Here is a 14,643-nt window from a genome sequence, read left to right as displayed (position 1 = left end):
GGCGCTTCATTGGCAAAAGGGCTTTGTGCTGAAAGTCATGAGGAGGGTTAAAACGTCTGTCTGGGAGCTCAGTACTTCAGAGTATGACTCAAGTGTGTCTCTCACTGTTTTAACAAAGTCAATTTGATGAAATCGATTTGAACACGAATCATTTGGTAGTGTTTCTCCAGGGTTATACACACCACCCCTTTGTTACAGTTTCAAATCCGACCAGTAATGGCCAAGGGTATGAGGCTCTTTTCAACTCTTCTCCAAACCCATACTTGTGGTTAATAGGCAGGGTCTCTCCAAATGGGTTTTTATTTCAGTTGGTTGAAGGCAGGAGCTGCAGCAGTGGACCCTTGGGTAATTTCTGATTTCATTCCTTTGTCCTCTGGGCGTGCAGGGAAACCTCGTGCCAGGTAAATGACTGCAGAGTGGGGAAATAAGGCGGCTATTGAAATCTATGTAAATGTGCGACCTACACAATTTGCCTGGTAAATGTGACCGAACAGGGAGAACGATCTGCTCTCCCCCTCAGGGGTCTGGGGTTATCTTTCGCTCAGGCGCTCAGCCATTTCTCAACACTGCTGTTATAGTGTAGGGAGGGGACAGCTGATTGTGTGTGTGTGTGTGTGTGTGTGTGTGTGTTAAGAGGAGCAATATTGTTGTGGTGCAGTGTGTTTTGTGTGTCCCCACACAGCACAGTTGATCTGATTTAGGCGAAAATGTGTGTGTATGTTTGTGTGTGTGCGTATATACTCAACACTGGTGATGTGTGTGTGTGTGTGTTGGAGATTATGCACTGTGTGCTCTTCTGCACTCTCACTTAAGGTCCATTTTCTTTTTTTTCCCCCCATGAAGTCCGTATGGAGTGAGCCGGTGCTGGGGGTGAGATTGCTTCCAGCTCCTTGCACATGGACACTCAGGCAGTTAAAAGGCGCTTTTCCTCCCAGCATGAGCCAGCTCTGTGCCGTTAGCACAGATTCCCTCTCCTCTCCTCTCCTCTCCTCTCCGCGCTGAACAGCGTGCCTGGATCCCCAAACCACTGGACTGAGAAAGTGACTTAAGTGGTGGGCGCGCTGCAAATGCTATTTCTCCATTTGGAGTGCATCTCTCCAGCGTCTCTTCATGCTCACAGGAATGGCAGTTGAGATGTTTCATTAGGGCACTTAATGAGTCCTGCATAAGCTCTTTATTACAACTCCCATAAGCAGACATAAGTATTTATGAAGGCTAATTCTATCTGATGTCTGCTGTCAAAATTGCATTTTTTGTGTTAACTTTGACCTGAAGTTGACATAACATAATTTCTACAGATGTGTATTTGGACCTTTGTTATGGTACTACACTTTCTGTGTTGAAATGACAGCCACCAGTAACAACTGACTTTATTAACTACCTTCATTCTGGTTTGTCAGACTGACATAATGACATGTTGGCTTCCATTTGAGGCCAGTTGAAAAATGGAAGCAAACTAATCCTCTGAGACACTTTGCAGTAAAAACAAACATGAAATGGCGAGCTCACTTTGTTGCAACTCGCTATTTATCACCTAACTGACAACAGTTGGAATTGTCCTTCATTAATTCTTATATGTAAACATACACACGTGCTCTACGGTTCATTTAGTTGAGGTAAACAAAGGATGGCGAGAGTAAGAGGCGACAATAACAAACATGTCCGCCATGCTACAGCGCACAGCCAAACTAATATTTACCGTGCGCTGCTGCCACACACTGCCAGAGAAATGTGTGATTATGACAAATAGACGCGGTGAGACGTAAGGTGCTGTTTGTATGCAGAGCCTCCCAGGAAGGCTTTCATCTACCTCACAGCGCTGGGTTCAGCAGATATCATATCGGTGTGTACAATGGATTTTTCTTTTGTATCCCCCCACTCAGACAACATGTCCACCGGCGTCATTTAATAAGCAAACATGAGTGTGAATGTACAGTATTAGGATCAAAGCAGGAGAGCGTGGCTGGTTGTCTTCACTCAGTCGCGTAGGTCATCTGTGTGTCAGAGACTGAATAAAACAAGGGAAAGCTATCGTATAATGCCTGGTTGCCTTTTACATTATTGATATCTCCCATAGTTGCCATATACGCATACATATTGCATTCACAAACAGCAGCTGAATGCACTCTCTATGAATATGTTCACAGTTAAATGGGGGGCTCGATGCCAGGAACATAATCAGCATAGCATTATAAAGAACAGACAATGTCATATTAAGAAGATAGAATCTTCGATATCTGTTTTATTATTTCAGTCAAGTAGACAATTTTTGTTGGTATACATGAAATGACCCCCCAAGATAGGCATATTATATTAAAATATATATTGAATATAATACAGTTTATGAGGAACAGTAAGGAAAAAATAATAAAATTACTTATAATAAAATTCTTCACAGGAAGGATTCCATTCCTTTGTGATCAACTTCCAATATAGATTTTAAACTATTTACATGAATGTATATATCTCCTTATAACAGTTTTTCCTAGTTGAATTACCCTAGTAAATGTATCCTATGGATTATCTTATGCCATTAGTGACATTATGAACTCGTGTCTGTGTCACACACACACACAGACAGTCATACTGCAGACATATAGTACATCAAATTAGTCCACAAGTCATCTTTTGTCCAAGTAGCAGTATAAGTACATGGACACGATCATAGCAGCCACCTGAAAGAGAGCACAGAATGATCTCAGTGAATGGATGAATCATTTCCTTGTTTTGAAACAGCTCCGGCTCCTCTGTTAACAGCCCTTTAATGGAGACTATAGAACATCCCATTGTTTTCCAGACCCGCCAGCCCAATTTCTTTGGACAAATCAGATAATGTACAACAAGTCATAAACGCTCATAGGCCTCTCGTCACGGATCGTTCCACACATGCAAAAACAGTTCTCCATAATGGCAAATGAGATTTGGGATGAAAAAAAAAAAGAAATTAAAAAGAGAGGAAAGGGAAAGAGCAAGTAAGGAAAAGAGAAAGGTTTTACCTCAACCCCACAGATCCCCGCAGCAATTCCTCCAACGATGTTGGCATTCTTCTTGAGGGTTGTCAGCAGTTGTTCAAAGCAGCCCTAAGAGGAGAACACAAAAAAAACAATCACTGTACTACAGGATGCTGAGCACACAAAACACACACACACACACACACACACACACACACAAATCACACACACACACACACACACACACACACACACACACACACACACACACACACACACACACACACACCCTGCTGACTCCTGAAATGTGCAACCGCTTAGAGACAAACTCGAAAGCTTTCGATGCAAGCACATAAGGACATACCCATTTCATTTAATAGTGCTCGTTCACCATACTCTCACAGATCGATGTACATTCACATTTACCAGATGCTTTAATCTCAAGCAACGTACACAACACTGACGTTTTGCCTGTTGGGTCATTTTGACAGATTGTTTATCATGTACACAGGAAAGCCCCAAAAAAAATGATCTTTGTGTTCTCAGTGTGTAAAGTAAGCCGAGCTGTCTGTCTCACCTGGATGTCACTGAGTTGGGCGTAAGTGTGGCTGCAGGGTTTGGTGTTCACACAGCAGGTCGGTGGGTAGCTCTGGCGGTTTTGGGTGTAGTAGTAGGAGTCGGTGAAGTCGGTGTAGTTGGTGAAACCGCAGCACTTGAGCTAGAGCAATGAAAAGGGAAAAGCGTGTCACTTTCAGAGATACGAGACGTAATGAGAAACAGCTGTTGTTGTTGTTAGATTGAGTTTAATTTTTTTTTTTTAATCATTAAAAGATGATTAGTGATGCCTATCTGTGAAAATGTTTTGATATGTATAATGGATATGTAATCCACTTGTGCTTGAGGCTTACTTCAGTCATGGTGGTGTTCCATATCTTTGTGACCACAGGATCATTGCCGTACTGGTCTTTGAGGGCTGTGCCTGCCCAAGCTTTGAGAATGCCCTCCGCCTGAGCACAAGACAGCCACAGACACACACACACACACACTGCGATGAATAAAAAGCAGGAAGTATCCCAAAACTCATATCATTAAGGTTCACTTCACACACACACACACACACCTCACACTAGACACCTTTACTTCTCACATACACACACACACACTAGACACTTTCACTTTTGAGACACCCCACACACTAGACACTTTCACTTCACACACACACACACACACACACCACACACTAGACTCTTTTTCACAAGGCACACCACACAGACTTTCCCTCCACATCAATGACCTGAAGCTTTGTGGTTGTTGAGTGTGATCTCGAGTCTGGAAGCATCAGTAATGGGATTGATCACAAGCAGAGCCCAACAAAGGACCGAAGATGTGAATGCTCCCTCAAAGCAATTACGCCCAAGACTAGGGGATTTATCCTTATCAAATATTTTTGCATTTACATTTATATTAATGTTTTTTCTGTACTGTATTTAATTATTTTGAAAATAAGTTTTCATCCCAGATATCGACGATTGCAAACATCCACAGGATGCACTCGTGCAGCAATTGCCTTTGTTCAAACAAAGCAGAATACCAGCACAGAGGAAGCTTTTGTACTCTCTCTCTCTCTCTCTATTTCACTGCTCTTCACATCCCTCTCTCTCCCTCTCTCTCTCTCTCTCTATTTTACTGCTCTTCACATCCCTCTCTCTCTCTCTCTCTCTCTCTATTTCACTGCTCTTCACATCCCTCTCTCTCCCTCTCTCTCTCTCTCTCTATTTCACTGCTCTTCACATCCCTCTCTCTCTCTCTCTCTCTCTCTCTCTCTCCCTCTCTCTTGCTTTCCCCATCTTGCCTGAGCCTTTTCCCCTCTGCTCTTCCCCCGACCCCCACCAGCCCCCCCCGTCACTATTGTTAAGGGTTGATTATTAAACTCACACGACTTTCCATACACAGGACTTGTTTAAAAAGTGATAGGTGGAGGTGGGGTCAATTTGTATGTCTATCTGTGTGCATGTGTGGTGTGTGCGTGTGTGTGCGCGTGTGCGTGTGTGTGTGCGTGCGTGTGTGCGTGTGTGCGTGTGTGTGTGTCTGTGTGTGTGTGTCTCTGCGCGTGTGCGTGTGTGTGTGTGTGTGTGTGTGTGTGTGAGTGTGTGTGTGTGTGTCTCTGTGTGTGCGTGTGTGTGTGTGTGTGTGTGTGTCTGCGTGCGTGTGTGTGTGTGTGTGTGTGAGTGTGTGTGTGTGTGTCTCTGTGTGTGTGTGTGTGTGTGTGTGTGTGTGTGTGTGTAAGGGGGGTGTTGGGCAGTGCCTGAGGGGCTGCACAGACAAGCCACAATTAAAAGTGTCCCCTGTGAAGCGCCGAGAGGGGCGCAGATCAGCCGGGTTATTCCACTCAGGCTAATCCATCACTGTCTCAGGACATTCCCTCACACCACTGACAGGACAAAGCGCAGCGCCAATAACGTTCCCCTCCTCTGCTGATCCAGCAACCCAAGGTTCCCGTCTCTTCTCTTAATCAAATCCATTATCAGCTCACCAGCAGACCGTGTGGCTTCTTCCACACTGATATTCAGTAACGCCTTCAACAACACCTACAGGCTCAGCCCAACTCAACCGGCACAAAGAAGGGAATGGAAAAATGCAGAAGTAAGTTCAAACATTCAACCCTTGACCTTTTCAGCTTATTGCATGGCACGCACCTCTTCCAACACGCTACGAGCAGGCTATATATTCAGGTTGTGATTACATCTGAAATGCTAAAATTCTGACCTAAAGCAAGCTACCGTGCTATGCTTTCCACAGTCGGTCTACTAGACGGTGATCAAATATGGCAGAGCCTAATGCATTGCTAAATTGGTTATATTTAGGTTGGCTATCTGAGGATATTGCATTTCCTGTGAGGTAGAAAACTGCCATGTTGGTTTAGAGGGAAATTTAAAGCATGCACCAGGCGAAAAATATTAAAATCAAAGAGAGAAAGAGAAAAAGAACTCTGCATTTCATATGGAATTGAGCTCACTGTTTTCTTATCTCAGCTCTGATGTATTGCCCTAAATGGGCGTATTATTCAAATTCATGGTGTCATGTTATTGCTTTGCTTTGTGTGTTCTGGCTATCTTATGAAGAAGCCAGGTATGGGCAGATACTCACAGCCTGTCATATACATTATTAAAACTACACTTTCTCTTGTCATGCCAATGAATAAATGAATGACTGAATGACTGTGGTGTTAACAAACAGCACATTAAATGGCGATGTGCATAGCTAATGTCCCCTAAGCAACAAACATGGCATCCATAATTCAAGCATGTGACTCTCGCCCACCGCCTCAATATTCCCCCACCCACCACCACCACCACGGCGCACATGCGTCGGTAGAGCGATGGCCCAGGTGCTTGATGGGCTGCCATCCTCCCGCTGGGCACTGCTGTGGGGATGTCGACGGGCGAGCTGATTTATTCTCTCACAAAATAGCCGCAGGACGATTTCGCGACGGGTCCTCGAAGGACAGCATCTGCAATCACCTTGCGCACGGGGCTGGTGTTTGATGTTGGGTTTACTGACAGCTCCGGCGGCAGCAGTGCTGGATATTAGTACAAGGAGGACCTCTGAGACACCTGGGAGCCCTGCCACGCGGAGGCCCACAGCACACAACAACAACAACAACAAATAACGGTGAAACGCCGCTCTCGGAGGCAACAACTTGTCACAACAGCTTGTCCCCTCTGCGGAAATTGCAATGTGTTTTAGCATGGGGCACTGTTGATTTTTTTTCTTGGACTTTGCAGATGGATTCCTTAATTACAAAAATGTAGTTTTAATTTTTTTCCATCGGGAGGCATTCTTCTTTCTCCTCCTATACATATATACTCATCTCAAATGGTGGTAATTATTATACATCTCACTAAACGGGGGGAACCTATATATGGAAATCTCCTGCTTTGCATATAAAATGCTTTAACTTCAGTATTTCAGCATAATAAATTGCTAAAAGTGAGTGCCATCGCACACTGCCCGAGGCAATCCGGGAGTCATTAAGGGGGCAAATGTAGTGAGGCAGGCACAAACCCTGTAATTTAATGACCGATTCGGAATATGATGGGAATTTACATGGAAATAAAACACAAAGGGAGGTGAGCGGAGAGACTCACAAATGACGAGTACGCCAGGGCCACCACTCCGGCTGCCACCTCCGCTATGAAAATGATCAGGATGACGGCGAAGAACTGCAGCGCAGGAGGGGGGGGAGGGGGGGGGGGGGGACAAAGGAGAAATAAATGATAAAATGATATGGAAATAAAGGGTAATGTCATTTCCCCTTATACTATAATAGTAACACAGGTTGCAATAGGACTAGTGGTGAAGGAATTACACAAAGGGAAATAAGACAATTTGACACTTGGGATTTTAGTAACAAAGGAAATCAATAAAAACAAGGAAAAGTTGAAACAAAAGGCATGGTTGACAACACGTCAAGAGTGAATGATGATGAGACGCACTCTGACATTTAAATCCGAGCACAACTAACAAACTCCCTAAGTGGCACATGACAGCGGGTGGCGCTCGCAGAAGAATCTTTTATAAAACAGGGCAGATCCCCTGAAACAGCCTCAGTTACAGTCCTCACTCAAATTTCAGTTTTACTCGTTGAACTTCTTCCCTGACCTATATATAGCGCAGTGATAGATGATCGCAGTCCCCACCCTGTACACCTTCCCCAGGCAGGGCTAGGATAAAAAACACCTACCAGGATGAGGAGACACCTGCTCTCCTTCTGAGCCCCGTAGCATCCCATGAAGCCCAGCAGGACCAGGACCGCCCCGATGGCGATGCAGAAGAAGCCCACATTGACAAACTGCATAGCGTTGGTGGAGAAGGGGCCCAGAACCTTCAGGAAGGAGCTCCCGTCCACGCTCACCCAGATGCCCATGGCCAGGAGGGTGGCTCCCGACAGCTGGAGAGGACACAAGGCTGGGGTGTTATCATCAAATATGCAGATTTACAAGGGCAGCAGAATCCCAAACTATCTGTAGACAGTGTCAAATCTACCTGAGGTGTCAGGGATGTTCCACGTCAACACAAGCCATAATAAGTCGCATGTCAGACATGGCACTTCCGAGGGTTTTGTACAGAAAACTAGGAATTTTAAAACATTGAGGGCAAACCTAAAGGTTACGTACTATAGAAGCAGCTCACGATCAGATTTCCAAAACATAACATTACGAAACATAAAATAACATAACAAAACAAAGCCTTATATGAAAAATATAAAATTCATTCTGTTGCTTTGCATCTTTTCGCTGTGTAGACAGGCTCCATTCATTTGGCTGTATGTGCTCATATTTTCGAGCATTGTTTTTGATCGGTTCTCTTGTTTGAATTTGCACCTCCTCTCGTTTGCCAATCAAAAAGTAATCAAAGATAACCAAATGTATTTAGTTACATTACTTTGATGAAGTAATTAATATAGTTACATTACATTCATTTTTTTGTGTCTACATTTTTACATTTACATTTAGTCATTTAGCAGACGCTTTTATCCAAAGCGACTTACAGGGATGTATACACATTTTACATTTACACTGATGGCACACTGCACATCAGGAGCAATTAGTGGGTTCAGTGTCTTGCTCAAGGACGCTTCGACAGTGAATCGAACTAGCATATCTGTAACCTATTACATTAAAAAGTAACCTTTCCTAACCCTGGCTGTCCCAAAGTAAGCAAGCTGACCATTAGGCTGTGAACACTTACAGTGTGACGTCTCATCTCCTCCAGCAGAGAGAGGCGGGGGGAATTTTCTTCTCACCTTTTTTTTTGTCTGGCTTAAACAATGACTTGGTGCCTGGGGCCCTGCACTTGATATCCGCACGCCAGGATTCGGCCTCTTTTTTAAACATCCCAAAGAAAATCCTGCCCTATTCCCATGACCCTCTTTCCCCTGGGGTCTGTATCCCTCACGCCAAGGAGAAGTCCCTCTAATGATCAGCGTCCTACTGGAAGAGCACTGCCTTAGGCCCCTTTCTCTACACTCTTACAGCAGGAAAGCTGTTGGATTAAGGTTAGGGGTCGTGTTATGGGAAACAACAGCTATCTGCTATCTACATAGTGTTTTCCGTGTGAAATCCTTGCCATTCAAAATCTCAAGCCTCCCTCTGGTACTGTCTGCAGCACTGCCAGTTGGGGCAACGGGCTAAAACACTCAAGCCTTGCTTCTCGTCCCCTAATGTCAGATTCCTCTGTCATAAACACCGGAGTCACTCACTGCGGCGCTGTAATGACTCCACTGCCCAACACCTCATTAACACTCCCTCTTAGCCAGGCCATTACATCTCAAATCATTTATAGTGGAGGAAGTGAAGTGGAATACTAGTCATTATGCGCTAGATATTATATATTACTTTATGAAATACTCCGACCACTTACAGCACCTGGAGCCAAGCATTTCTTGAACACTCCTTTAAGAGTCGCAGGGAATGTGTGACATTTAATTTAATGGAATGTCATGTGGTTGAGGACTGTTTTTTTTCCCCCTAAAAGGGTAATCTGAGTCCATGAATAACTCAATGATTGGCTCTCGCAAAACCCAATCTACAGATTTACCTGATAAATGTAATTGGTAACAACTATGGCCGGCTCAATTTCAAATATATGTTGTGGTTCTAACAGGGATCCATATTCAGGATAAAGTGTAGGTTGACATTACATTTCTTCTATACGATTATCATGATACACTGATGCAAATTAGGCCCAATCAAATCTGGCAATAGCAAAAGTGCTATTACTGTATTTGTTGTAGCAAGGAGATATGATAAATGATTCCACCACTATATTAAGCGCCTTGAGACAATTGTATTGTTATGGCGCTATATAAATAAAATTGAATTGAATTGGATTGAATTATATTCCTTGTAAAACCATCACAGATGCAGAGTCCTGTAACTGCCTGTGCCCTTTTGCCTAATCTGTGTCTTTCCCAACAGGTTCCCCAACGCATCTTTCCCACGCATGCGTCAGAGTTCCCCTGTTCTCTCGTGACACGTGCTTTTTGGGCTTTTTTTGCCCCTCACACTGGCGCTGGTGCCGAAGCAGAGCGGGTTAAACGAGCGGCCCGCACCAGCCTCCCCTCCGCGCCCTCGTCTGCGCTGGGCTCTGACGTCTCTGAAAGCTGATATTTCCCATCACAGCCAATCTGGCCTGTCACCGGCGCTCAGCCGCCCGTCGCTCCGTCGGCTGTCTGCGCTTCGTGAAAGGCAGCCTGCCTCCCCCACACACACACACATCAGCCCCCATGGCTCTCACATGACAATAATCTTCCTTCTCTCCCTCCCTCCCTCCCTCCACGTGCTTCCCCCAGCTGGCTTTGGGAACACACTCTTCCTTAATTCCCTCCTCCGCCTCCGCCTCAGCCCCATCCACACACTGCCACCACCCCCCTGCTTCTACCCCTCTTGGCAAATACGATACGACAAACATATTACCCCCAACTCCTTGTCAACCAACATTTCTTCCCAGCATCCCATAATTACTCCTGGCATTCACTTTTTTTTTTTTAGCCGGGTAATCCTTTGATGAAATGCCACGTGTGTGGGATGGTGTGTCAAAGGAAGATACACCTGGCACAGATTACATGTAAATCAGGTTATGTCAGGGGGGGGACCAGACTCAGGAAATGAAACGGCTTGCAGTGGAAGAGGGAAACGGGGGGTCCATTAAACTGGTGGAAAGGAAAGGATTGCTGGGAGGAGAGCAAAGGAGCGCTACCTGTGTTCCATGCAGGCCGCGTGCTGCTCAAAGACCAAAGGGAATAGAATACCTGGGTGGAGACGGTCCCCGCTGGGCTCCCACACACAGAGAGAGATGGGAACGCGGGAAGGAAGCAACACATTTCAACAGATTACATTCAAATAATGGTGAAAAACTTCCGAAGAGTTCTGAAGAAACCTGAGCAAACAATTCCAAGTCCGTTCTGAATATGTTATGCCGGCAGAGGCATAAGACATAGCGTGTGGGAAGAGAAAATATTATGATTTCAATCTACTTGGGTATTTGTACTTGTATTTCCAAAATATTTGTCTTTCCAAGCCCACAGGGGACTGGGGGGGATAGGCTGCGGCAGTGCCACTCGCCTGTTATTCTTCTCCCTGATGCTGGAATGGAGAGATGAATGGGAGGCATCGCACGGAGAGAGAGAGGAGCTGTTAAACTTTATGGGCCCTCTGCTCATATAATCACCCCCCCCCCTTGTTTCTCCCTCTTCTCTCCCTGCCCTTTCACTTTTCATATCAATCTCTGTTTTGATTTTCTTCTTCCTCTCCATCTCACTTTTTTCTAAGTTGAAATGGTACTCACGCTGAAAACGGAAATGCAAATTGAACTGCAAGATTGAATCCGCTGAAAAACTGCTGACAGCCCAACCACGAGGCTTTTGTCAAACCATGATTTTAGTAGTCCAGACCTTAACCAACATGTTTCAACTTCATGTTGACATGAAGCTCTCACATTTGCTCTTGCTCTCTCAGACAGGTCTTATGCCCAGTCTCCTTATACGCTACTGCATTACCATACAACCCACAGCCAACCAACTAGCCAGCCAACCAACCAACCAACCATTCCACCAAATACACAACTGCATTACCATACAACCTACAGCCAGCCAACCAACCAAAGCCAACCAACCATTCCACCAACTAGCCAACTGCATTACCATACAACCAACAGCCAACCAACTAGCCAGTCTCCTTATACACTACTGCATTACCATACAACCTACAGCCAACCAACAGCCAACCAACAGCCAACCAACCATTCCACCAACTAGCCAACTGCATTACCATACAACCAACAGCCAACCAACCAACCAACCATTCCACCAACTACACAACTGCATTACCATACAACCTACAGCCAACCAACCAACCAAACATTCCACCAACTACACAACTGCTATAGTGACCTCATTTTCCCCAAGAAAACAAATCAAGCCTGAGAAAAAGCATTTAAACTGACATGGTATCCATGGCGTTCTGTGAGATTGATGATGCCTCCTCTTTAATCCAGGTGGCACTGCACAAAATGAGACAAAAGATCTGCTTACTGATGGCAAAGTTTCCCTCCGTTTCACTCGTGTCATTAGGTGTGATCATTAGCCAGGGAGAGAGAGAAGGTGGCGTAATTGAAAGATCTTAAGTTAATGGGATGAAAAGTGCTGCATGTGAGAAAGCAGGCGTGCAAATGGTGTCATTTAAACACTTGTGTTCAGTGACATGAGGCATTTCAGTAACCCCACACATATCTGTTTGCATTGCCTGATTGCAGCGAGCGTAAATAATTTGTTGTGCTTTCAGGCTCCACAAACACAAACACACACACACACACACTCACACACACACACACACACACACACACACACACACACACACACACACACACACACACACACACACACACACACACCCACACACAGATTTCTTCTTGACAGTCGCCATAAACATTTTAAGCCATAAATGAACAAAGGCAATCGCTATCAACAGAATGGGTCTCTCCCACTCCATATACATACGTACACAGGCAGTAAAGGGAAGCAAAGGGACACTTACAAAGATAAGCATGTTGAACAAAATCATCATTACTTTGACGAATGTGAAACAGCCCATGTTGAATCTGTAATAAAAACACAAGCGTGAGCATGAATACGTGATGAGGTCTCACGTGAGTAAATTGCACACTGACGACACAGGGTAAAACACACACTTAAAGTAAACATATTCCAGCCCAGGAGTTGTGCCCTTTTCCTCCAGAAACCACATCCACACTCATTTTCATCAAAAGAGCTTCCAACGTTTCTAATCTGAAATCCAGTGTTTACCTGTGAAGTAGAGTGGGGGCATGAGACTCACCTGTGTTGAGGTACTCTAGTTCAGCTGAGACTCGTGGATCAAGGCAGTGGACTGCGGAGTGTTGTGTCTCTCCCCCTTTCTCTGTATTTGTGCATAGATGTAGATCTGTGTGTGTGTGTGTGTGTGTGTGTGTGTGTGTGTGTGCATGAGGAAGAGGCAGAGATGACCACAAAGAGATGGGTGTGGTTGGGACAGGTGAACCATACCTGGTCTGCAGAGGGAGGGGGAAGAGTATGCACTGGAGGGTGGTATGGGGGGGGGGGAGGGGAGGGGAGGAGGATTGTCCTGTTGCAGTTCATCGGTTCCTGCCTCCTCCGCTGGATCAGCACCATGAGGTACCCTCGTACCGCGCCCCTGGATCTGTGAGCGCCAGATGAGACAGAAATTGACCCGTAAATGAAGCGTGCCCGTTCCCGCTAACACACCAGTTGACTCCACGCTGTTTCTTTCCAGCGTTGCTTGAACTGGCACACTGTAGTGTGTGTGGCCTTTTGTTCCTTTGTGTGACTCTCCTAGGTGACGCTTTCACCACCCTGCACTAGAGGGCAGTGTGACTGCACTGATGCCTTGCTTTCCCGCTGTGCTCTGTGTTTATGCATTCTCCATTGTGTTGTCTTTGACTGAGGTGAATGATGGATGGCCGTGCCGGGCGAGAAAGTGTCTTTTTTTTTGTCCACTTTGCTGAATGAGGGATGTGCAACAGGAAACAAAGGACCTAATCAAATCAGAAAAAGCTCTCACGATTCAGCCGAGACCCTCCAGGTCATTCAAAGCAGATCGAAAATTCCTCTCAATAAGTAGGGAAAAATACTTTAAGATTTGGAAAATCGTGGCATAAATAACTCAAGTCCAGATGAAAGGACCCTTTCTATTCCACATATTAAAATGGGAAGAAGTGTCCCCATCCATATTTCAAATGAAATGTATGATGTGAGCGTCAGCAGCCCCTCTCAGGGACCCGTGAGCGTGAGCGTGAGCGTGAGCGTGAGCGGGAACGTGAGCGGGAGCCAGGGCAGAGAGAGGGGATGCTCCAGGCTTCCTCAGCCCATTGTTCTCTGAGGAGACCAGACTTAAGGATGGTTTGGGTCTCTTTTTATCCCTTCCTCTGAACTCCTTATCCTATCTTTCTCTTTCTCACTAATTTCCCTCCTCTCACCTGCATTTATAATGACTGTATTTCTTCTTTCTTTCTTGCTTTGTCAGCATGTAAGTCTTGCATTGCTCTCCTACTCCACATCCTAGTCTTTCTTTGTTTCTCTCTCTCCTCTTTACCGGTGTATTTCTTTCTTTCTTTCTTTCATCCCTTCTTTCTTTCGTTCGCTCTTTCTCTCTCTCTCTCTCTCTCTATTTGTCAGTTTGAGATTCTCTGCACATCTCTTTGAGGTCCCAGTGGGCAGTGAAATCCAATGAAAGAGATGATAGATGGCCCAATGCCACCTTGCTGGAGTTAAACACATATCTGATTCAGTCCTCTCCGTAATATCACTTTAATGGCCCCTATTGTGAGTTACGACAGTCTCACCAATACCATCATTAACCCTCAGGTCCTTAATCTCGAGCGGGAAGAGCACCTGTCAGGCATCGTTAGCTATTAAACCTGTTAATAATCTTTGTGCATACTCTGTGCATTCCCGGTTGAAAAGAAAGGAAATTATTAGGTGGCCACTTTTTCATCATCACCCAACCGGTGATGGCAGTAGCCAGGGCTGGTCGTCACTGACATGATGGCAGAGCCCGTAAAACATGGCTGGGTGGGATGAGGTGTGTGTGTGTGTACGTGGAGGCGCCTTAATGAG

General features: G+C 45.2%; 1 protein-coding gene across 1 annotated transcript; it reads right to left on the bottom strand.

The window, feature by feature from the left end:
- Window positions 1-2,570: 2,570 nt before the first annotated feature.
- LOC105913143 (tetraspanin-1) lies at window positions 2,571-12,604 on the bottom strand. Its single transcript, XM_012842169.3, has 7 exons — window positions 12,548-12,604; window positions 7,696-7,902; window positions 7,100-7,174; window positions 3,860-3,958; window positions 3,529-3,669; window positions 2,997-3,080; window positions 2,571-2,675 (listed from the first exon to the last, which is right to left on the bottom strand). Exons 1-7 carry the CDS (start codon window positions 12,602-12,604, stop codon window positions 2,622-2,624), a joined length of 717 nt encoding a protein of 238 aa, XP_012697623.2. The 3' UTR covers window positions 2,571-2,621.
- Window positions 12,605-14,643: the final 2,039 nt, after the last annotated feature.

The sequence above is a fragment of the Clupea harengus genome, chromosome 10 (assembly GCF_900700415.2).
Source record: "Clupea harengus chromosome 10, Ch_v2.0.2, whole genome shotgun sequence".
In the NCBI taxonomy this organism is placed as follows: Eukaryota; Metazoa; Chordata; class Actinopteri; order Clupeiformes; family Clupeidae; genus Clupea; species Clupea harengus.
The sequence above is the reverse complement of the archived record's forward strand: the minus strand, read 5'-3'. Positions and strand labels throughout refer to the sequence as shown.